The sequence below is a fragment of the Elephas maximus genome, chromosome 9 (genome assembly GCF_024166365.1).
Source record: "Elephas maximus indicus isolate mEleMax1 chromosome 9, mEleMax1 primary haplotype, whole genome shotgun sequence".
Lineage (NCBI taxonomy): Eukaryota > Metazoa > Chordata > Mammalia > Proboscidea > Elephantidae > Elephas > Elephas maximus.
This window is the reverse complement of record NC_064827.1, coordinates 72626537-72652969: the sequence shown is the minus strand read 5'-3', so window position 1 is coordinate 72652969 and position 26433 is coordinate 72626537. Positions and strand designations below refer to the sequence as shown.

The window sequence follows — 26433 nt, the reverse complement described above, 5'->3', positions numbered from 1 at the left end:
CGGCTATTTCAACCTGACATGGTACTTGCTCTTCCCTTCTTGATAGTTTTAAATATATGACGGATTGAGAATTCATAGAGTCTAACTGTGAGTCCCTGGGTGACACAAACAGTTAAGCACTCTGATACTAGCCAAAAGGTTGGCAGTTCCAATCCCCCCCCAGAAGCACCTTGAAAGAAAGGCTTGATGATCTACTTTCAAAAGATTACAGCCATTGAAACCACTATGGAGCACAGGTCTACTCTGAAATGTATGGGGTCTCCATGATTCGGATTTGGTTTGAAGGCAATTAGTTTTACTGGTTCAGTTAGAGTCCAAATGAAACCTCCATCTGGTTTTTGGTTTTAGATCCATCCACCTTGATCTCTAGAGCAGAAATTGTTTTGGAAGAAACAAACCTCATCAGTAGTAAAGGGGAAAAAAAATTCTATTTTCGGGCTTTCCACTCACCCTTTGCTTTTATAGCTATTCTCCCTGATTCTCACTTCCAAAACCTCCTTCCTTTTTCCTAGTCATCAACACGGATGACCTCACATTTGCGTCCTGGAGCACCCAACCTTGCCTAATTAAGCCAAGTCCCCACTAATTTTTTCTATTCTTAATTACCCAGGTAACCTTTTCACAGTTAACTTATTTTTGAATACTGATCTGTTTTTGACAAACTGTCTTCAGACATGATGTCTCACTTGCTCTTTATAAAGCACCAGAGAATTGGTTTGTGAGCAGGTAGTGAAGGACAAATCACAACCCCATCTTCTGCCTCAAGTCCAGAACATCGTCCATGGCGCTACCTCAGCTCCACACCCCAGACACGCCCCAGCCACGCAAGGCCAATTGTTTCCACCTGATTGTTGCCAGTAAAGGATAAATATTCAAAATTTCAAAGTCTACCACCCGCACAGCACAGAGGAATAAGTGGCTTCAACTATAAGAATTGATTCCTAACATGGAAGGAAAAAAGCTTGTTATTCAAGGGGGAAAAGTAAGTTCACGTGGAAAATTATCAGAGAAGTGCCTGTGCCTGATTGTGACAGACAAAAATAATTGTGTCTTTGACATGAGGAGGTGTGGGCTTCAGAGCAAGTCAACTCAAAGTTCATATTCTGGTTGCTTTTTACCTTCTCAGTGACCTTAGGTAAATCACTTCACCTCTCTAAGCCTCAGTCTCCTGATATATAAAATGGCAATAACAGAACATGCCTCATAATCCTTTATGAGATTTAGTGAGATGCTTAGCATTGCCTTAAACAGAGTAAATTTTCAATAAATATTGGCTGTTACTATTGTTATTAACCTTAATAATTGATTCACTAAAATTGTTCAACATATGAACAAATATTCCTTCTATAAAATCTCGAAAAGTCATGAAATTGTCTGACAATTAGGCGGTGAGGGGTATGAATTTTTAAAATACGTGCATTAATTAATTTTGAGAATATCCAGAAAGAGCAGATAAGGAAAGATGACAATGAAGATGATGGTGATCAACAGCTTATTCTGAGTATTTACAACGCCTGCCTCTTTTAAGCACTGTACTTTAAGTGTATTATCTCATTAAATCCTCATGACAGGATATTAATGATACAAGAATCCTCATTGCAGAATTTGTTGTGGTAGCAAGGAATGGAGGCCACTTTGATGTCCATCACTAGTTATATTAGTTTCCTAGGTCTGCCATAACAATGTCTCATAAAATGGGTGGCTTTAAAGAACAGGAATTTACTCTCTCACAGTTCTGGAGCCCAGAATTCTGAAATCAAGATGTCAGCAGGGTCAAGTTCCCTCTAAAGGCTCTAGGGAGAATCCTTCTGTCTTAGTTATCTAGTGCTACTATAACAGAAATACCACAAGTGGATGGCTTTAACAAAGAGAAATTTATTTTTTCACAGAAAAGTAGGCTAGAAGTCCAGATTTGGGGTGTCAGCTCCAGGGGAAGGTTTTTCCTCTCTGTCAGCTCTGGAGAAAGGTCCTTGTCCTCAATCTTGCCCTGGTTGAGGAGCTTCTCAGGAGCAGGGACCCTAGATTCAAAGCATGCACTTGCTCCTGGCACTGCTTTCTTGGTGGCTTGAGGTCTCTGTGTCTCTGCTCGCTTCTCTCTTTTATATCTCAAGAGATTGCCTCAAGACACAATCCAATCTTGTAGATTGGGTCCTGCCTCACTAACACAACTGCCACCCATCCTCCCTCATTCACTTCATAGATGCAGGATTTTCAACATACAGGAAAATCACACAATACCAGGAATATGGTCCAGCCAAGTTGATACACACATTTTTGGGGGGACATAATTCAATCCATGGCACTTTCCTTGACTCTTCCAGCTCTTGGTGGCTCCTGGTACTCCTTGGTTTATGACAGCATCACTCCAGTCTTTGCCACTGTCTTTACATGCCCTTCTTCCCTCCTGTGTCTCTGTTTCATCTCCTCTTCTTGTAAGGACAAGGGTCGTTGAATTTAGGGCCCACCCTAAATCCAGGATGATTCTCTCTTGAGACCCTTAACTAATTATATCTGCAAAGATCCTACGTCCAAATAAGGTCACATTCTGAAGTTTTCGATGGACATGAATTTTGGAGGGATGCTATTGAATCCACTATACTAGGTAACTGGATATAACTGGAAAAAATATACGTGCAAAAAATACATGTTTCTCATAGATATTTCTGGAGAAATATATGAAAGATGACTAGAAGAACGAAACTGAATACTTAACATTGCGTGGCCATCCTGTACCAATGCGAGTTAACATGGGGGATTAATGAGGGGAAAACAACTTATTAAAAAGGGGGCCTTGTGCAGATTGATCATGATAGATAGCATGCCATGAGCTAAGGAGAAGGAGCCTCTCATTCTGTGTTCTAGGGGCATGGAAGAATCACTTTATAAACAGGATTCATCATTACTCTTAGATTTATCCTGCTGTTTATTTTTGCAAACTCTTCCCCTCCCCCCAAGGACAGATAGGCTTCAGTGTGATAGAAATGAATTTGCTTTGATAGGAAAAAAGAATCCTACAACCTTCTTATCTAAAATATTCCCACCCCCAGTCCCCATCAATCTCCATTCCTCTCTACTATTTATTTTGTTCATAAAAGTAGTCCCTACCTGATATAATACTATATATTTTATGTGTTTGTGATCTATCTCCCCAACTACACTATAAACTTCACAAAGGCAGGCATTTCCCTGCTGAATTGTTATGTCCGCATAGGAGAACTATGTTTTTTACAGGAAAGGAACTAATGAACCTACATTAGAGAGTTCTATCTCTGATGGTTTCTAAAGAAAAACTCTTCTGTTGCTCCAGCTTTCAACACATGGCCCTCGTGATGCTCATGGATTTTAGAAGGGAGTAAATCATCAAGAACCATGAGGTTGACAAGTTGTCTGTCCACAGGGGTTAATTGTGACCACATAGAGGAAACAAAGACTTGCGGGATTCTCATGATTTGGGTTATGGAGTCGTAAAGTATTAAATAATAACGCATCTTCTACATAACTGGGTCCAGGTCAATGGAAAGAGTCAACCAAACCACCAGTGTCTCTGAGTTCATCCTCCTGGGACTGTCCTCACGGCCCGAGGACCAGAAGCCACTCTTTGTCCTCTTCCTCACCATGTACCTCATCACCATAACAGGAAATCTGCTCATCATTCTGGCCATCCACTCTGATCCCCAGCTTCAGACACCCATGTATTTCTTCTTGAGTTTCCTCTCTTTCACTGACATTTGCTTCACAACAACCATTGTTTCCAAGATGCTGATGAACTTCTTGTCTGAGAAAAAGACCATCTCCTATGCTGGGTGTCTAACACAGATGTATTTTTTCTATGCTTTGGGCAACACTGACAGTTACATCTTGGCAGCCATGGCCTTTGACCGTTACGTGGCCATCTGTGATCCCTTCCACTATGTCACAACCATGAGCCACCACTACTGTGTCCTGCTGCTGATCTTCTCCTGTTCCATCTCTCACCTCCATTCCCTTCTGCACATTCTCCTGCTGAATCTTCTCACCTTCTGTGACTCCAATGCTATACACCACTTTCTCTGTGATATCAACCCTTTGCTGAAATTGTCCTGCACCTCCACATTTGTCAATGAAATTGTGATAAAGACGGAAGCACTGGTTATTTTGGTGACCCCCTTTTTATGCATTTCTTTCTCTTATATACAAATCCTCATCACAGTTATCAAGATTCCCTCTGCTGCAGGGAAACACAAAGCTTTCTCCACCTGTGGTTCTCACCTCACTGTGGTAACCCTATTTTATGGAAGCATCTTCTAAGTCTATTTACAGCCCCTGTCCAGCTACACTGTTGGGGACCAAGTGGTAACAATTGTCTACACAGTTTTATCCTCCATGCTAAACCCTTTTATTTACAGCTTGAGAAACAAAGACTTGAAACGGGGCCTAAAGAAGCTAATGAGCAGGAGGCAATCCTAGCCAGCTCCCTCTTGACAAGCACAGGAATGGGATCTGCTTCACTTGGATCCGCTTGTCACTGGCTCTTGGTGTACATGTCAACCTGTTGGAGATTAGCATGTTTATTCCACATGAAGCAAGGCTGTCATGGGCACTTATAACCATTTTTCATGGCTCATAAATTGACCCCACATCTGCTACAATTTTTGTTTTCTTCCTCACTTCTCCCCCTCTTTCTCTTCTTCCAAATACTGCTGTAAACTAATCCCTTTGCCACAAATATTTCCTGAACAAATTTCTCTGTTTGTTAAGACTGATCCTTTAAAATTCTTCACATTTCGGCATACTGATGAAAATAATTACTCAATATGTGGCTGTTTGACTGTCTTTTTGAACATTTGAACAGCGGGAAGAATGGAGGGAGAAAAAAAAGGAGAAGGGAGATGGAAGAGGATAAGAGAGAGAACTAGTTTGTGTCTTCCACAGAGCCCTGGAGATGTCCCTGACAGGAGGTAGTTAGTGTCTCTTTCCCATCAGCCTGGGCAGAACCATGTCTCCTCCTTCCTGTGCATTGCTCATTGTATCTTGTTCTGGGCCTTGTAGCAAGCAACAGCTCAATAGTAAATCCAAATGAGCTAAGCAATTTAGTAATTCAGCTCTCAGGTATTCAGGTGACTTCTGTATCTCTGCTCTGGTTATCTGGTATTTGTTCCTCGTAGACATGCTTCCACCTCTCCAGTGCTTCCTATTAAAAACAATTTTCTATACAGGTGTCTTTGCTCTAACTACAAAAATCCCTCAGCACACTGTTTTCCAAGTAAGATATTTTATGTGTACTTAAATTTATATTCAGTGCCTTAAAGTCAGGTGGCTAGAATTTTAAGGGAAACAATATTTGAAGGAAAACAATTCCTGGTTCAGATCTGTAGGGAGAAATCAGTAGGCAACAGAGCCACCCAGAGATCCAGTGGACTTTTCTGGGAAGTAAAGTATGCTAGGCACTAGAGACAGGATCTCCAGTCTGGTCTGCTCTGTTGCTTTTATTTTGTTTTATCGTGTTTTACTTTGGTGATTTATTATTTTAGCTATTTTTTTTCATAAGGAAGATGTCTATAGCTCTTTAACTTTTCTCTTTCTAAAAAAAGTTTTATTATTTATTAGTTGTGACATAATTTTCCTAGTTTCCTTTAGTTCTTTGTCCATGACTTCCTTTAGCTCTTTGAGCATATTTAACACAGATGATTTAAAATTTTTGTCTAGTAAGTCAAAAGTCTGTGCTTTCTCTGAGACAGCTTGTGTTAACTTCTTTTTCCCATGAATGGGCCATACTCTTTTCTTTGCATGTCTCATAATTTTTGGTGGAAAATTGAACTTTTTAAATATATAATGTGCTTACTGTGGAAATCAGATTCTTCTCCCTCCTCATGGTTTGTTGTTTCTTACTGTGGGTGATAGAAATTTTTTTGTTTAGTGACTCATTATCTATTTTTTTAAGACTGTATTCTTCATCTCTTTGGTCTCTGAAGCCTCTGTGTCTTTAACTTATGGTGAGCTAGCGGTTTAGCAGAGATTTACATAAATGCCTTGAGCCAAAAAAATGAAAGAAAAAAATATTCTCCAAGTCTTTGCAGATTGACTTTGTTGGGATACTCCTTCAGCACTTAGCCAGTCCATTATAGCTCTGCCTTAGCCTTCAATTCCTGCTTACGCTGAGCCTAAAGATCAGTCAGAAATGAATGTTTCAGGTCTTCTCAATATTTTTTGAGCATGCATCCTGCCCTGGGCATGCATGTGACTTTTGAGAGCCCCTGTTATATGGCGAAGCCTTTCAAAGTTCTTACTCCCCAAAGTAACTCTCTTCCCAAATTTCCCTCCCAGGCTTTGGGCACATCTATTTTTTGCCCAGTTGTAATCTTCTCCCCCACCCCTGTGTCTGTGACTTGTTCATTTACCTTTCAATGTTTTAAAACACAACCTTCACTTTGTTGCTTTTCTCCCCTGACAAACTTTAGATTTACGTGAAACATAGGCAAGCTCTTTGTATCAGTCTTTTGAGAAATCCTCAGATAGGTCAAAACAGACAAACATAATTCTTGGGGAATGAGGTTTATTCTCCTCTCTCCAGAGCCATGTACCCACAGCAGGAACACAGACCAACATCTTCAAGACCACCACTACACCAGGGAGGGAAGTGGGAGAAGGCTAACTTAAAACACCACATAGTTCTCCTACCATCATGTTTTTCTTTAAGTCACCTTTCTCTTGATTTGGCATTTTCTTGGTTGCTATAAACCTTTGACCATTTTCCAGAGTTCTAGAGCTGATTCTGATAGTTTTTGCTTAGTTTTTTTCTTTGCATTTTACATGTAAAAAATGTTAAGTTGGTGACTGCTGTGTTATATATTTTTTACCACAATAAAGATTTTATTAAAAGGCAACAAACAAAAAAAGTTAAACATAGAATTATCATATGACCCAACAATTCCACCTCTATATGTATACCCAAGAGACTTGAAACCAGGGATTGAAACATGTATGCCAATGCTCATTGCAGCATTATTCACCATAGTCCAAAGGTGGAAACAACTCAAGTGTCCATCAACAGATGAATGGATAATAAAAATTTATTAGATATATACAATGAAATATTATTTAGCCATAAAGAGAAGTGAAATTCTTATACATGTTATGACTTGGATGTATTGAAAACATTATGTTGAGTGAAGTAAATCAAACACAAAATGACAAATATTACATGATCACACTTATGAAATATTGAGAGTAGGCAAATGCATAGAAACATAAATTTATTAGTGTCTTCTAGGAGCTGGAGGGAGAAGAAATTGTGAGTTATTGTCATAGCAGTACTGTTTTCTGTGTTGGGTAATGTAAAACTTTTGGAAATGGATAGTGGTGATGCTGGCACACCGTTGTGAATGTAAATGTCACTGAATTGTACACTTAAAAATGGTTAAAATGCCAAGTGCTTTGAAGGCCAGAGTAGCAGGGATGGGCATCTAGGAACCATGGTTTCAGGGGACATCTAGGTCATTTGGCACAACAAAACATATTAAGAAAACAGTCTGCATCCCTCTTTAGTGCAAGGTGTCTGGGGTCTTAAACGCCAGCACGCAGCCATCTAAGATGTATCATTCAGTCTCAACCCACCTGGAACAAAGGAGAATGAAGAATACCAAAAACATACGGCAAAGATGAGCCCAAGACACAGAAATGGCCACATAAACCAGAAATTCCATCAGCTTGAGCCCACAAGAACTAGATGGTGCCCAGCTACCAACGATCACTGTCCTGACAGGGAACAAAACAGAGAATCCGTAATGGAGCAGGAGAACAGTGGGATGCAGATCTCAAATCCTTGTAAAAATACCAGGCTTAATGGTCTGACTGAGACTAGAGGGACCCTGGAGGTCATGGTTCCCAGACCCTTTGTTAGCCTAAAATTGGAACCTTTCCTGAAGCCGACTCTCCAGACAGGGATTGGACTGGACTATAAGATAGATAGTGATGCCGGTGAGGAGTGAGCTTCTTGGCTCAAGTATACGCATGAGACTATGTGGGCAACTCCTGTCTGGAAGTAAGATGAGAAGGAAGAGGGGGACAGGAGCTGGCTGAATGGACACTGGGAATACAGGGTAGAGGGGAAGAATATGCTCTCATCAGGAAGAGAGCAGCTAGGAGTACATAGCAAGGTGTGTATAACTTTTTGTATGACAGTCTGACTTGATTTGTAAACTTTCACTTAAAGCACAATAAATAAATAAATATTTTTAAATGGTTAAAATGACAAACTTTTCATATACGTACATATACACATACACATACATATATATATACACGTCTTGGAAACCCTGGTGGTGTAGTGCTTAAGTGTTACAGCTACTAACCAAAAGATCGGCAGTTCGAATCCTCCAGGTGCTCCTTGGAAACTCTATGAGGCAGTTCTACCCTATCCTATAAGGTCACGTGAGTTGGAATTGACTTGATGGCAATGGATTTGGGTTATATACATATATATTTATATATATATTATTTATATACATATTCATATTTATATATATATAATCTTACCACAATAATTTTTCATTAAACAGACTAATGCCCTTTGTCTACAAAAAACTCATGTGAGAATATTCATAGCAGTTTTATTCATAATAGACCAAACTGGAAATAACTCTAATGCCCATCAGCTGGGAGATGGATTTTAAAAATCAACAATAAAAATCTTTACACTTAAGATTTGCGTCATTTATTGTATACAAATTCTGCTTCAGTTTAAAAGGAAGTTGAATGACCTGGAGATGATGAGGGAAGACTGTTGGGATGACTAGACACTGGTGCACGATATACATTAATATCATGGGAATGTGCACTTCAACGGAATATAAGAGGTAACGAAAGGGATATATCTTCAGAACTTTGGGGGGATACAGAGGTAGAAGTGAGAGGATGAGGGATAATGCTATCACCTCACAAAAAGGATCTTCACCTCACAAAATTTTTTTCTTTTGTCAATTCAATTGCCTTGAGTCCAGGATTACACTTGCATACCCTGACAGAAGGAAACATTGTTGCTCAGAACTCTATTTAAATTCCATATTTCTAAAGGAATAGTAGACCAAGTAACAACTTCACTTCGTGGGCTAAATTAGCATTTACTGCATGTGATGCTTCATTCCCTCATGGTAGAGACAGTCCTTTAATCCTTTACCTTTCCAAACCTACTTCTTCTTCCTGAAAATACAATATCAAGCAAACGGCAACCAAAAAAGGCAGGAGAAGCAATACTAATAGCAGATAAAATAGACTTCAAGGCAAAATCAACCATAAAAGACAACAAAGAACATTATATAATGACTAAAGGGACAATCCACCAAGAAGACATAACCTTAATAAATATCTACACACAACAACGGGGCTCCAAAGTACATGAAATGAACTCTAACAGCACTGAAATGAGAAATTGACAGTTCCACGATAATAGTAGGAGACTTCAACACACCACTCTCGGTAAAGGGCAGAACATCTAGAAAGAAACTCAGCAAAGATACCAAACCAAAAACCAAACCCACTGCCATCGAGTGGATTCCGACTCATAGTGACCCTATAGGACAGGGTAGAACTGCCCGATAGAGTTTCCAAGGAGCGCCTGGGAGATTCGAACTGCCGATCTCTTGGTTAGCAGCTGCAGCACTTAACCACTATGCTACCAGGGTTTCAGAAGATCTAAAGGCCACAATCTTGACCTCATAGACATATGTAAAACACTCCACCCAACAGCAGCATAGTAAATATTCTTTCCAACACACAGGGAACATTCTCCAGAATAGACCACATTTTAGACTACACAGCAACCCTCGATAAAATCCAAAGCATTGAAATAATACAAAGCATTTACTCTGATCACAACACCATAAAAGTAGAAATCAACAACAGGAAGAGCAAGGGAAAAAATCAAATACATGTAAACTGAAAAATATGTTGGTTAAAAAAAACTGTAATAGAAGAAGTCAGAGAGGGAATAAAAAAATCCTACAATTAAGTGAGAATGAAAACACATCGTACAAAAACCTTTGGCACACAGCAAACGTAGTGTGCTCAGAGGTCAATTTATAGCAATAAACTAACTCATCAAAAAAGAAGACTGGGCCAAAATCAAAATGTTATCCCTACAACTCAAACAAATAGAAAAAGAACAGCAAAATAAGCCCACAGTCACCAGAAGAAGGGAAATAATAAAAATTAGAGCAGAAATAAATGAAGTAGAGAACAGAAGTAATCAAAAAGACCAAGTTGGTTCTTGGAAAAGATGAACAAAATCGAAAAACTATTGGCCAAACTGAAAAAACAGGAGAGGAAGCAAATAACACAAATAAGAAATGAGATGGGGGACATTATAGCTGACCCAACTGATATAAAAGTCATAATAACAGAATATTATGAAAAATTGTACCCCTATAATTTGAGAAACTACAGGAAATGGACAAATTTCTGGAAACACACACCTACCCAAACTAACACAAGATGAGTTAGAAAATCTGAACAGACCTATAACAAGAGAAGAGACTGAAGAGGCAATTAAAAAACAAACAAAAAAAAAAAACTTCCAACAACAACAAACAAACAAATGCTCTGGCCCTGATGGCTTCATTGGAGAATTCTACCAAACATTCAGAGAAGAGTTCACACCACTACTACTGAAACTATTTCAGAGCGTAGAAAAAGAAGGAATATTCCTGAATTCATTCTATGAAGCCAGTATACCCCTGATACCAAAGCCAGGTAAAGACACCACAAAAAAGAAAATTACAGACCAATATCTCTCATAAACATAGATGCAAGCATTCTTAACAAAACTCTACTCATTAGAATTCAGTATGATATCAAAAAAATAATGCGCCATGGCCAAGTGGGATTCATACTAGTTGCAAAAGGATGGTTCAACATTAGAAAATCAAACTGCATAATCTGGCACATAAATAGAACAGAAGAAAAGAATCACATGATCATCACAATTGAACTAGAAAAGGCATTTGGTAAAGTTCAACACCCATTCCTGATAAAAACTCTTAGGAAAATAGGAATAGAAGGGAAATTTCTCAGCATAATAAAGGGCATCTATACAAAACAGCCAACATCATTCTCAGTGAAGAGAGGCTGAAGGCATACCCCTGAGAATGGGAACAAGGCAAGAATGCCTTTTATTGCCACTCTTAACTTTGTGCCGGAAGTCCTAGATAGAGCAATAAGGGAAGAAAAAGAAATAAAGAGCATCCAGATTGGAAAGGATCAAGTGAAACTATCCCTATTCACAGAAGACATGATCCTATATGAAGAGAACCCCAAAGATTCCACAAGAAAACTACTGGAAAGATTAAGCAGTGTAGCAGGACACAAGACGAACATAAAAAATCAGCTGGATTACCAGCCACCAACAAAAAGAACTTCAAAAAGGAAATCAGGAAAAAATGCCATTTATAATAGTCCCTAAAAAGATAAAATACTTAGGAATAAATCCAACCAGCGATATAAAAGACCTATACAAAAAAAAAACTACAGAAAAACTACTGCAAGAAACCAAAAGACATATACATAAATGGAAAAACATACCATACCCATGGGTGGGAAGGTGCAACATTGTGAAAATACCAATCCTACCCAAAGCAATCTACAGATATAAGGCAATCCAGATCCAAATACCAGCAGCATTCTTCAAGGAGATGGAAAAATTAATCACCAACTTTACATGGAAAGGAAAGACGCCCAGGATAAGCAAAGCATTATACGAGAGAAAGAACAACGTACAAGACCTCATACTACCTGATTTCAGAGCCTGCTATACAGCCACAGCAGTCAAAATAGCCTGGTATTTATACAACTACAGACACAGGCCAATGGAACAGAATCGAAAACCCAGATGTAAATACATCCACCTGTGGTCAGCTGATATTTGACAAAGAGCCAAAGTCCATTAAGTGAGGAAAAGACAGTCTTTTAACAAATGATTCTGGCAAGACTCAATGTCCATCTGTAAAAAAATGAAACAGGACCCATACATCACACCATACACAAAAACTAAATCAAAATGAATCAAAGACCTAAATATAAAACATAAATGATAAAGAGCTGGAAGAAAAAAATAGGGACAATACTAGAGGCCCTATACATGGCATGAATAGTATACAAACCATAACTAACAATGCACAAACACCAGAAAATACATTAGATCACTGGGAGCTCCTAAAAATTAAACACTCGTGGTCATCAAAAGACCACCAAAAGACTAAAAAGAGAACCTACAGACTGGGGAAAAAAAAATTGGCCACAACTAATCTGACAAGGGTCTAATCTCTAAAATCTATAGAATAAGTCAACATCTGAAAAACAAAAAGTCAAATAACCCAATTGAAAAATGGGCAAAGGATATGAACATACAGTTCACCAAAGAAGATATTCAGTCAGCTAACAGACACAGGAGGAAATTCTCGAGATTATGAGCCATTGGGGAAATGCAAATCGAAACTACAAGAGATACCAACTCACCCCAACATTAATGGCTCTAATCAAAGAAACAGAAAATAACAAATGTTGGAGAGGTTGAGGGGAGATTGGAACTCTTAGGCACTGTTGGTGAGAAGGTAAAATGGTACAACCACTATGGAAAACAATACGATAACCCTTTGAAAAGCTAGAAATAGAAATACCATGCAAACGAGCAATCCCACCCTTAGAAAAGTATCCTAGAGAAATAAGAGCTATCACATGAATAGACGTATGCACACCTATGTTCATTGCAGCATTATTCACAATAGCAAAAAGATGCTGGTCGGAGGCGGGGCCATGATGGCTGACTAGGTAGAAGCTACCTCGGATCCCTCTTGCAACAAAGAGTCGGAAAAACAAGTGAATCGATTACATGCATGACAATCTACAAACCCTGACCATCAAACACAGATCGAAAGAGTTGACCTGAGTGACAGAGACTGAGAACGAACAACCACGGGGAAGCAGCGACTGTTTTCGGAGCCTGGAGCCAGCGTCCCAGTCAGGAAACCTTGGCACCGGGCTTTGGACTGGGCTCAGGGGAGCTGAGCACGGCATCCTGAGATGGCGCAAACACGGGATGCAGCCCTAGCCTGCAGAAGTGACCTCGGGGGAAGCCCAGCCAGTGCATGCAGGCAGCGCAACAACACGGCTGACAGGAGGAGAAGTCCCCAGGAGGCAGTGACTGGTTTTGGAGCCTGGAGTGTGGCGTCCCAGCCAGGGAACCTTGGCGCTGGGCTTTGGACTGGGAGCGGAGGAACTGACCATGGCTTCTGAGACAGCACAAACACAGGATGCGGGCTTGACCCTCGGGGGCAATCTCTACCCAGCCAGTGCACAGAGTCAACACTCCCCTCAGGAATCTCACATAAAACAGTCATCCCAAGCAAGATAAGTCACTTTGTCTATATTCCGGGGAGCTACTCTCTCCTATTTATCTGAACCTCCCCTCCCCTTCCCAGGCGGCTTCATTAACATTGGAATTTCCTGAGCCAGAGAGTCAAGTGTGCTGCGTTTTTTCTTTCTTTTACTTTTTTTTTTGGTCTTTTCCTAACCCATTCTCCTGGCCTGAAAGAAGCAGCTACAAAAAACCCAGGGACCAAAAATCCTTCCCTAATTGGACTAAAAACACAGAACCAGCTCCAGCCAAACATATGTGATTCACAGTATTGGGCTTTCATCCGTACAGGGAACAAGGTGGCTATTATAATGCAAAGGCAATTCTGATAGAGATCTAACTGTAATTGTTTTAGCGGATTACTGGAAAGACAAGTTTCCCAGGTCGGATATCTCTACGTATTCAACAGAGCCCTCACTGACCCACAATACGGAACTCAGGGCTGCAGCTCCCCCCAGACCACGTTGCCTCCTGCCTTACGGGTCTAAGGAGGGTGACACCTACCAATCTGTAGAGGTACTTGCACTGGGGGCCTAAGGTACACCTGCAGAGCCCACCCACCAAAGTGCTTTAGGAATAGAGACACATCTACCTCACTGGCACTTGGGGGAAGCCTGTCAGCATCCTGCCTCCCCTGGAGTGTGCACCCCTGCTGCTACTAGAATCTGGGGCACACAACTATCACCACTACTTCTCGAGGTGGATAGGTGACAGTCTGCACCACACACTTGATGACCCAAAATCAGATTCTACTCAAGAATAGTGAATGGACTCTTAGGCTTACATATCTGTTAACAGCCCAAACCAGCTGGTGATAGGACATAAGTGACTCAAGGGCTACAACAATCAAGACAGCGCAATCTAGTAGCCCATCTACATATATTGAAAGAAAACAAAACAAGATAAGACTCAGTGAGCAAATATAGAATAAATCACTACAATATCTTAGTGATGGCTTGGAGACAGCAGTCGATATCAAACCACATAAAGAATCAGACCATGATTGCTTCTACAACTCACCAAACTAAAGAATCAAAATCTTTCCCAAATGAAGATACAATCCTGGAATTGCCAGATACAGAATATAAAAAACTAATTTACAGAATGCTTCAAGACATCAGGGATGACCTCAGAAATGAAATAAGGCAATCTACAGAAAAAGCGAAGGGACACACTGATAAAGCAGTTGAAGAACTCAAAAAGATTATTCAAGAACACAGTGGAAAAATTAATAAGTTGCAAGGATCCATAGAGAGACAGCATTCAGAAATCCAAAAGATTAACAGTAAAATTACAGAATTAGACAACTCAATAGGAAGTCAGAGGAGCAGAATCGAGCAATTGGAATGCAGAGTGGGAAATCTGGAGGACCAGGGAATTGACACCAACATAGCTGAAAAAAAATCAGATAAAAGAATTTAAAAAAATGAAGAAACCCTAAGAATCATGTGGGACTTTATCAAGAAGAATAACTTGCGTGTGATTGGAGTCCCAGAACAGGGAGGGGGGACAGAAAACACAGAGAGAATAGTTGAAGATCTGTTAGCAGAAAACTTCCCTGACATCATGAAAGACGAAAGCATATCTATCCAAGATGCTCATCGAACCCCATTTAAGACTGATCCAAAAAGAAAATCACCAAGACATATTATCATCAAACTTGCCAAAACCAAAGAGAAAGAGCAAATTTTAAAAGCAGCCAGGGATAAAAGAAAGGTCTCCTACAAAGGAGAATCAATAAGAATAAGTTCAGACTACTCAGCAGAAACCATGCAGTCAAGAAGGCAATGGGATGACATGTATAGAGCACTGAAGGAGAAAAACTGCCAGCCAAGGATCATATATCCAGCAAAACTCTCTCTGAAATATGAAGGTGAAATTAAGACATTTACAGATAAACACAAGCTTAGAGAATTTGCAAAAACCAAACCAAAGCTACAAGAAATACTAAAGGAAATTGTTTGGTCAGAAAATCAATAATATCAGATACCAGCACAACACAAGGTCACAGAACAGAACATCCTGATATCAACTCAAACAGGGAAATCACAAAAACAAATTAAGATTAATTTTAAAAGAAAAAAATGCTCAAAACAGGGAATCATTGAAGTCAATATGTAAAAGATCACAATAATCAAAAAGAGGGACTAAATACAGGTGGCATAGAACTGCCATATGGAGAGTGATACAAGGCGATATACAGCGATACAAGTTAGGTTTTTACTTAGAAAAATAGGGGTAAATAATAAGGTAACCACAAAAATGAATATCAACTCCATAACTCAAAATAAAAACCAAGAAAAACATAATGACTCAGCAAACATAAAGTCAAATACTATGAAAATGAGGAACACACAATTTACAAAGAAAAACGTCTCAGCACAATAAAGTAAGTGTAAATATGAAATTGTCAACAAAACACATAAAAAGGCATCAAAATGACAGCACTAAACACATACTCATCTATAATTACGCTGAATGTAAAGGGACTAAATGCACCAATAAACAGACAGAGAGTCTCAGACTGGATAAAGAAACACAATCCATCTATATGCTGCCTACAAGAGACACACCTTAGACTTAGAGACACAAACAAACTAAAACTCAAAGGATGGAAAAAATATATGTCAAGCAAACAACAAGCAAAAAAGAGCAAGAGTAGCAATATTAATTTCTGACAAAATAGACTTTAAAGTTAAATCCACCACAAAGGATAAAGAAGGACACTACATAATGATTAAAGGGACAATTGACCAGGAAGATAGAACCATATTCAATATTTATGCACCCAATGACAGGGCTGCAAGATACATAAAACAAACTTTAGCAGAACTGAAAAGTGAGATAGACACCTCCACAATTACAGTAGAAGACTTCAACACACCACTTTCAGAGAAGAACAGGACTTCCAGTAAGAAGCTCAATAGAGACACAGAAGACCTAATTGCTGCAACCAACTTAACCTCATAGACTTATACAGAACACTCCACCCAACTGCTGCAAAGTATACTTTTTTTTCTAGCACACATGGAACATTCTCTAGAATAGACCACATATTAGGTCATAAAACAAATCTTTGCAGAATCCAAAACATCAAAACATTACAAAGCATCTTCTCAGACCACAAGGCCATAAAAGTGGAAATCAATAACAGAAAAATTAGGGAAAAGAAATCAAATACTTGAAAACTGAACAATACCCTGCTGAAAAAAGACTGGGCTATAGAAGACATTAAGGAGGGAATAAAGAAATTCATAGAATGCAACGAGAATGAAAACACTTCCTATCAAAACCTCTGGGACACAGCAAAAGCAGTGCTCAGAGGTCAATTTATATCGATAAATGCATACATACAAAAAGAAGAAAGAGCCAAAATCAGAGAACTTTCCCTACAACTTGAACAAATAGAAAGTGAGCAACGAAAGAATCCATTAGGCACCAGAAGAAAACAAATAATAAAAATTAGAGCTGAACTAAATGAATTAGAGAACAGAAAAACAATTGAAAGAATTAACAAAGCCAAAAGCTGGTTCTTTGAAAAAATTAACAAAATTGATAAACCATGGGCCAGACTGACTAAAGAAATACAGGAAAGGAAACAAATAACCCGAATAAGAAACGAGATGGGCCACATCACAACAGACCCAACTGAAATTAAAAGAATCATATCAGATTATTACAAAAAATTGTACTCTAACAAATTTGCAAACCTAGAAGAAATGGATGAATTCCTACAAAAACACTACCTACCTAAACTAACACAATCAGAAGTAGAACAACTAAATAGACCCATAACAAAAAAAGAGATTGAAACGGTAACAAAAAACTCCCAACAAAAAAAAAAAAAAAACCCTGGCCCGGACGGCTTTACTGCAGAGTTCTACCGAACTTTCAGAGAAGAGTTAACACCACTGCTACTAAGGGTATTTCAAAGCATAGAAAAGGACGGAATACTACCTAACTCATTCCATGAAGCCACCATCTCCCTGATACTAAAACCAGGTAAAGACACCACAAAAAAAGAAAATTACAGACCTATATCCCTCATGAACATAGATGCAAAAATCCTCAACAAAATTCTAGCCAATAGAATTCAACAACATATCAAAAAAATAATCCACCACGACCAAGTGGGATTTATACCAGGTATGCAAGGCTGGTTTAATATTAGAAAAACCATTAATGTAATCCACCATATAAATAAAACAAAAGGAAAAACCACATGATCTTATCAGTTGATGCAGAAAAGGCATTTGACAAAGTCCAACACCCATTTATGATAAAAACTCTCAGCAAAATAGGAATTGAAGGAAAATTCCTCAACATAATAAAGGGCATCTATACAAAGCCAACAGCCAACATCACTCTAAATGGAGAGAGCCTGAAAGCATTTCCCTTAAGAACGGGAACCAGACAAGGATGCCCTTTATCACCGCTTTTATTCAACATTGTGCTAGAAGTCCTAGCCAGAGTAATTAGGCTAGACAAAGAAATAAAGGGCATCCGGACTGGCAAGGAGGAAGTAAAATTATCTCTATTTGCAGATGACATGATCTTATACACAGAAAACCCTAAGGGATCCTCCAGAAAACTACTGAAACTAATAGAAGAGTTTGGCAGAGTCTCAGGTTATAAGATAAACACAAAAATCACTTGGATTCCTCTACATCAACAAAAAGAACATCGAAGAGGAAATCACCAAATCAATACCATTCACAGTAGCCCCCAAGAAGATAAAATACTTAGGAATAAATCTTACCAAGGATGTAAAAGACCTATACAAAGAAAACTACAAAGTACTAGAGCAAGAAATTAAAAAGGACCTACTTAAGTGGAAAAACATACCTTGCTCATGGATAGGAAGACTTAACATAGTAAAAACGTCTATTCTACCAAAAGCCGTCTATACATACAATGCACTTCCGATCCAAATTCCAATGACATTTTTTAATGTGATGGAGAAACAAATCACCAACTTCATATGGAAGGGAAAGAAGCCCTGGATAAGTAAAGCATTACTGAAAAAGAAGAAGAAAGTGGGAGGCCTCACTCTACCTGATTTTAGAACATATTATACAGCCACAGTAGTTAAAGCAGCCTGGTACTTGTACAACAACAGGCACATAGACCAATGGAACAGAATTGAGAACCCAGATATAAATCCATCCACATATGAGCAGCTGATATTTGACAAAGGCTCAGTGTCAGTTAATTGGGGAAAAGATAGTCTTTTTAACAAATGGTGCTGGCATAACTGGGTATCCATTTGCAAAAAAATGAAACAGGACCCATACCTCACACCATGCACAAAAACTAACTCCAAGTGGATCAAAGACCTAAACATAAAGACTAAAACGATAAAGATCATGAAAGAAAAAATAGGGACAACCTTAGGAGCCCTAATGCAAGGCATAAACAGAACACAAAACATTACCAAAAATGACGAAGAGAAACCAGATAACTGGGAGCTCCTAAAAATCAAACACCTATGCTCATCTAAAGACTTCACCAAAAGAGTAAAAAGACCACCTACAGACTGGGAAAGAATTTTCAGCTATGACATCTCCGACCAGCACCTGATCTCTAAATCTATATGATTCTGTTAAAACTCAACCACAAAAAGACAAACAACCCAATCAAGAAGTGGGCAAAGGATATGAACATACATTTCACTAAAGAAGATATTCAGGCAGCTAACAGATACATGAGAGAATGCTCTCGATCATTAGCCATTAGAGAAATGCAAATTAAAACTACGATGAGATTCCATCTCACTCCAACAAGGCTGGCATTAATCCAAAAAACACAAAAGAATAAATGTTGGAGAGGCTGCGGAGAGATTGGAACTCTTATACACTGCTGGTGGGAATGTAAAATGGTACAACCACTTTGGAAATCTATCTGGCGTTTTCTTAAACAGTTAGAAATAGAACTACCATACAACCCAGAAATCCCACTACTCGGAATATACCCTAGAGAAATAAGAGCCTTTACACCAACAGATATATGCACACCCATGTTTATTGCAGCTCTGTTTACAATAGCAAAAAGCTGGAAGCAACCAAGGTGTCCATCAACGGATGAATGGGTAAATAAATTGTGGTATATTCACACAATGGAATGCTACGCATCGATAACGAACAGTGACGAATCTGTGAAACATTTCATAACATGGAGGAACCTGGAAGGCATTATGCTGAGTGAAATTAGTCAGAGGCAAAAGGACAAATATTGTATAAGACCACTATTATAAGATCTTGAGAAATAGTATAAACTGAGAAGAACACATACTTTTGTGGTTATGAGGGGGGGAGGGAGGAAGGGTGGGAGAGGGTTATTTACTGATTAGTTAGTAGATAAGAACTACTTTAGGTGAAGGGAAAGACAATACTCAATACACAGAAGGTCAGCGCAACTGGACTGGACCAAAAGCAAAGAGGTTTCCAGGATAAACTGAATGCTTCAAAGGTCAGCGGAGCAAGGGCGGGGGTTTGGGGACTATGGCTTAAGGGGACTTCTAAGTCAATTGGCAAAATAATACTATTATGAAAACATTCTGCATCCCACTTTGAAATGTGGTGTCTGGGGTCTTAAATGCTAACGAGCGGTCATCTAAGATGCATCAATTGGTCTCAACCCACCTGGATCAAAGAAGAATGAAGAACACCAAGGTCACACGATAACTAAGAGCCCAAGAGACAGAAAGGGCCACATGAACCAGAGACTTACATCATCCTGATACCAGAAGAACTAGATGGTGTCCGGCCACAACCGATGACTGCCCTGACAGGGAGCACAACAGAGAACCCCTGAGGGAGCAGGACAACAGTGGGATGCAGACCCCAAATTCTCATAAAAAGACCAGACTTAATGGTCTGACTGAGACTAGAGGAATCCCGGCAGTCATGGTCCCCATACCTTCTGTTGGCCCAGGACAGGAACCATTCCCAAAGACAACTCATCAGACACAGAAGGGACTGGACAATGGGTTGGAGAGAGATGCTGACGAAGAGTGAGCTACTTGTTTCAGGTGGACACTTGAGACTGTGTTGGCATCTCCTGCCTGCAGGGGAAATAGGAGGGTAGAGAGGGTTAGAAACTGGAACATTGTCACGAAAGGAGAGACTGAAAGGAGAGAGCGGGCTGACTCATTAGGGGGAGAGTAAGTGGGAGTATGGAGTAAGGTGTATATAAGCTTATACGTGACAGACTGACTTGATTTGTAAACTTTCACTTAAAGCACAATAAAAATTATTTTAAAAAATATGTAAAAAGATGCTGGTCAACAGATGAGTTATAATACATACACACAATGGAATACTATGCAATATGCAATGATAAAGAACAATGATGCATCTGCTAAACATCTCAAAACATGAATGAATCTGGAGGGTATTATGTTGAGTGAAAGAAGTCAGTCACAAAAGGACAAACATTGTGTAAGCCCACTATTATGAAAACCCAAGAAAATGTTTCCACACAGAAAAAGACAATTTTTGATGGCTACTAGTGAGGGGGAGGGTTGGGGAGAGGGAACCACTAACTAGATAGTAGACCAGTGTTAACTGTGGTAAAGGGAAAGACAACAGACAATATAAGGGAAGTCAGCACAGCATGACCAAGGCAAAGTCATAGAAGCTTCCTAGACACATCCAAACACCTTGAGAGACTGAGTTACTGGGGTTGAGGGCTGGGGACCAAGGTCGCAGAGAACATTTGTATCAATTGGCATAACGTAGCTCATAAAGAAAATGCTCTACATGGTCAGCACAACTGGACTAAACCAAAAGCAAAGAAGTTTCCTGAGTAATCCCAACGCTTTGAAGGCCAGAGTAGCAGGGTCAGAGGTCTGGAGACCGTGGTTTCAGGGTACATGTAGCTCAACTGGCATAACAAAATGTATTAAGGAAACATTCTGTATCCCACTTTGGTGAGAGGTGCCTGGGGTCTTAAACACTAGCAAGTGGCCATCTAAGATGCATCGATTGGTCTCAACCCACCTGGAGCAAAGGAGAATGAAGAACACGGAAGACACAAGGTAAATATGAGCCCAAGAGACAGAAAAAAACACATAAATCAGAGTCTACATCAGCCTGAGACCAGAAGAACTAGATGGTGCCCGGCTACAACTGATGACTGCACCGACAGGGAACACGACAGAGAACCCCTGATGGAGCAGGAGAGCAGCGGATTGTAGACCTAGAATTCTCTTAAAAAGACCAGACTCAATGGTCTGACTGAGAGTAGGAGGACCTTGGAAGTCACGGTCGCCAGACGTTCTGTTAGCCCAAGACTGGAACCATTCCCAAATCCAACTCTTTAGATAGGGATTGGACTGGACTATAAGATAGAAAATGATACTGATGAGGAGTGCATTTTTTGGCTCAAGTAAACCCATGAGACTATGTAGGCAGCTCCTGTCTGGAAAGGAGATAAGAAGGCAGAGGGGGACAGGAGCTGGTTGAATGGACACTGGGAATACAGGGTGGAGAGAAGGAGTATGCTGTCTCATTACGGGGAGAACAACTAGGAGTACACAGCAAAGTGTATATAAATTTTTATATGAGAGACTGACTTGATTTGTAAACTTTCACTTAAAGTACAATAAAAATAAAAATTAGAAAAAAAAAGGAAAATGGTCTACATCCCACTTCGGTGTGTAGCATCTGTGGGATTAAAAGTTTGCAATTGGCCATCTAAGATACATCTGTTGTTCCCAGCATGTTAGGAGCAAAGGAGAATGAAAAAAACCAAAGACACAAGGAAAATGTTAGTCCAAAGGATTAACAGACAACAAGAACCACAGCCTCTACCAACGGGAGCACAGAAGAACTAGATGGTGCCCAGCTACCATCACTGACTGCTCTGACTGAGATCACAATAGAGGGCCCCAGGCACGGGGGAGAAAATGTAGAACACAATTCAAATTCACAAAAAAAGACCAGACTGACAGAGACTGGTTGGACCCCCAAGACTATGGCCCTCAGACATCCTGCTAACTCAGAACTGAAGCCACTTCAGAAGTCTACCTTTCAGCCAAAGATTAGACAGGGCTGTAAAACAAACAATAATACATATAAGGAACACACTTCTTAGATCAACCAAGTGTACAAGACCAAACGGGCAACACCTACCCAGAGGAAAAGATGAGAAGGCAGGAAGGAACAGGAAAACAATCTATGAACAGTGAGAACCCAGGATAGAAAGGGAAAGGGGGAGAGTGCTGACACATTGTGGGGATTGCAATTAATGTCATAAAAGAATTTGTGTTTACATTTTTTGAATGAGAAACTAATTTGTGCTGTGAACTTTCACCTAAAACAGAACAAATTAAAAAAAAAAAAGGAATTACTTAGGTTACTTTTTGCTTTTTTTTCTCTTCATTCAGATGATGTTATTCATTTGATATATAATTAGGTTTATTTGTTCTGTTTTATTCTATTTTACTTCATTGTCCATCCTTTTTTATTTGTTTATTTTGGTAGACAAAAGAATAACATGACCACAATTATCAAAGAGTTATACCCACCTCCCCATCTTTTCCACCCCATTCTCACTCACCCTCTTTGGGTAACAAATCTCATTAGTTTACAATTTATTCCTCCTGTTTTGGGATTTTTTGTCTGAATGGTGGGTTGTTTATATCCTGGAATAAACAGATACATGTGTATCTTCAGCTGGAACATCTTGGTTCTCCTCCATGTGGCCTCTTTTCTTCCTGCAACCTATCATGGTCTTGTTCACACGGAAGTCTCAAGGTTCCAAGAGCAGGAAGAACAGAGTCCGCTTAGGCTTGGAATTCTCACAATATCACTATTATAAATAATCTCTTAGTCAAAGCAAGTCAAAAGACCTGCCTAGATTCAAGGGGTGAGAAAGTAAACTCCTCACATGAAAGGAAGGGATACAATCTACCATAGTCACTGACACAACTTTTCAAGAAGGCATCACTGGGAGCATCACAAGGAGAAGAAAAAACATGAATGGGTAACTGTCACTTGGAAAAATTTTCCCCCCTTTGTAAAGCATCCACAGAGTCAATTTCATGTCTCTGTTTCACAGGCTATAGATGAAGGGGTTCAGCATGGAGGTCACTACTGTATACATAACTGAAGCAATTATGTCCTTGATTTTGGAATAGTTCGATGAAGGAAGAAGTAAATAATTGCATGAGTTCCATAATACAGAAATACCACCAAGAGGTGGGAGCCACAGGCAGACAAGCTTTTACAGATCCTCTTGGTAGGGGGGACCTTTAGGTTGGTGGGCCCAGTGCTGACATAAGAGCCCACAACAGCACTCAGTGACAGAAGGACAAGCACTCCCCCCTCAGTGAAGATAATTAGCTCGTTGAGGGAGGTGTCTGAGCAGGTCAGCTTAAGGAGGGCAGTGAGGTCACAGAAGAAGTGGGGGATGGTGTTGTCAGCACAGAAGGACAAGTGGGACAGGAGAAGGGTGTGTAACAGGACATGGGCACAAAAAAAGAACAAGGATCCATCCACCAAGAAGATGCACAGCTCCTCCCTCATGAGAGTGGTGTAGTACAGTGGGTGACAGATGGTCATGAACCTCTCATATGCCATCATTGCAAGAAGAAAATCGTCAAGACAAACAAAAAGTATGAAAAAATACATTTGTGAAATGTACCCCACAAAGAGAATGAACTGATCCTGAGTATGCATGTTTATTAATATCTTTGGGACAGTGACAGATGAGAAAGAGACATCAGAAAATGCCAAGGGGCTGAGGAAGAAGTACATGGGGGTGTGCAGGCAACAGTACAACCTGATGAGCAGATTCTCCAACATCTTGGTGAGGTTCATGCCCAGGAACAGGGTGAAGAACATACCTTGCTGCTCCTCCAAGATGAGGAGCCCCAGGAGGAAAAATTCAGACAGGCTGCTCTGGTTCTCAGACCTCATACTGCTCCTCTCTCTGCTGGGAATAAGAGGAGTAAGAAATGTCAGGGACTGAGATGTGGCAGTTAGCATCACCAGGAGTACCAGCATATTGCAGCCATGTTTTTTTTTCTTGAAGACTTGTGTCAAAAATCAGAAGAACCTGCACGTTTAATTGTGGGAATCTTCAGTCTGCCCCTTTCTATCATCAGTGACAAACAAGATTTCCTTCAAAAGAAACCAGTCTAAATTTATTCATTTATTCAGCCATGTTCCAGACACTGTTGTTGACACTGGGATAGAACAGAAAATAAAATAGCCAAGCCCTTCCCTCTTGGAGCTCACATCATATGAACATTCATAGAGTACTGAGCAAGAGCTGCAGCTTTGCAGTGAGGAGGCTTGAGTTGGATTCCTGCCTCAATGATTTGCTAGCTGGGTGGTGGTGGGCAACTTTATATATGTACCTCAGTTTTATCCCCTATACTGAAAAAATATTACCTACTTATGGGGCCATTGAAGGATTAAATGAGTTAATACATGTAATGAGTTTAGACTGTGTCTTGGAGTAGTAAATACTCAACAATGTGAACTATTAATATTAACAGGATTTGTTCAACAGAGAAATTGGGCATCAAACTCCAAGAACATAATAGTACAGAAAAATTAGATGAGCATCAGACAAGCCCCAGTTGCTGATCAAAAAGTTTTGACTTCCTGGGTTTTCATACTCCCTGTCAAACTGTGGAGGCCCAGACCTTGGACCAAAAGGATTAATTCCTCGATGGCAAATGATCTTATCGTTATTTCTTCGCTTTACCCAACATAGCTATTTCTCCCTCTTTGTCTGTCTCTCTCTCTTACTCTCTTTGAATTTATCTCCAGTCTTCCAGATCAGATTATCTATCTCTGGTACTTCAATCCAGGTTACAAGTGTTACAGTCTGAGCATACATATGCAGAGAGTGACCTGAGAATTTTCCAAGGACCTTACCAGGAGCCTAAGAACTTGCTGATGCTGTAAGATTTGGAGTGTCTTTTAGAATTCATAGTCATCTGATTAACTATGAAAAATTTACTTTAGCACTGATAATAGTTGACATTTAATGAGAACATAAGCATTATTAACATCAAATTTAGGTACTGAATAACTAAATCTCAGTGTGGTTAGTAACTGGCCCAAGATCACAAATAACTGACACAATGATTCCAATCAATGTCACTATGATCAGAAACTACTCCTCACCATTCCACTGGTCCTGCCCTTCATTCATTAGGCAGAAAACCTTGCACCTTATGTAGAATTATTTCAGGGCTTCAAACTGACCTCAGTCATTCGCTTCGTTATCAGCCAACATGCATACATAAAAAGACCCTATACTTTAGTATCTAAACCAGGACACTTTCAGAATGAAAAGAGAAGCTATATAATAATTATGATGGAACAATACGTGTACACCCAGGCTTCCAGGGGCAAACCAGAATGGTCACCTATTTATGCCAACCTGTACAATTTGCAGGTAATGAGGACTGGTGGTACACTGGCTAACAGCTTGGCTACTAACACTAAGGTTAGCAATTCGAATCCACCAGCCCCTCCGTGGGAGAAGAAGTGGCAGTCATCTACCGTAAAGATTTACATAAAGATTGGAAACCCTCTGAAGCAGTTCCACTTTGTCCTACAAGGTCGCTATGAGTTGAAATCAACTCAAAAGCAGTGGGTTTGGTTTAGTTTGGTTTGATTTGGTTTGGTTTGGGTTTGATCTTAAGTGTGAGACTTCACATAGTCTGCATTAGCAACCTGGCAACTCTTTCTCTAGGAGTCAAATCAGAGTTAGAGTTTGCATACAGGAGGCCTAGAGGGGGAACCCAGTGAAAGATTATGATTCTAAGACAAAAGTATCTGTTAGAAGAGCCCCTTTCAAGAACATAGAGGAGCTCAACCAAGAAGGTCACGTCAGTCAGTGGGGACCAAGGAAAAGGAGTAAGAAGTGACTTAAACCTTTTGCTGAGGGCTGGCTGCTCATTGGCACGTATTGGGCCAGACTTCTCCCTCGAGCTCAAGCATATCTGTGGGGGGGATCCAGAAGGTAGGTGTCAAACAGGGTCCATACTTTTAATGGTTGGATCAGAAGGGATAGAACCCTGATTC

At 39.8% G+C, this 26433-nt stretch overlaps 1 protein-coding gene and 1 pseudogene across 1 annotated transcript in view; one reads left to right on the top strand and one right to left on the bottom strand.

Moving 5' to 3' along the window:
- The window catches only part of LOC126083433 (olfactory receptor 1J4-like), a 58715-nt gene extending 34409 nt beyond the window's left edge, over positions 1–24306 (bottom strand). The window contains exons 1-2 of the mRNA XM_049897246.1: positions 23822–24306; positions 22931–22936 (exon numbers count right to left, since the gene is read on the bottom strand). Coding sequence (XP_049753203.1) covers positions 22931–22936; positions 23822–24306 — 491 coding nt within the window. The remainder of the gene's footprint in view (positions 1–22930; positions 22937–23821) is intronic.
- Positions 3514–4446, top strand: LOC126083078 (olfactory receptor 1L8-like; annotated as a pseudogene).
- Positions 24307–26433: the final 2127 nt, after the last annotated feature.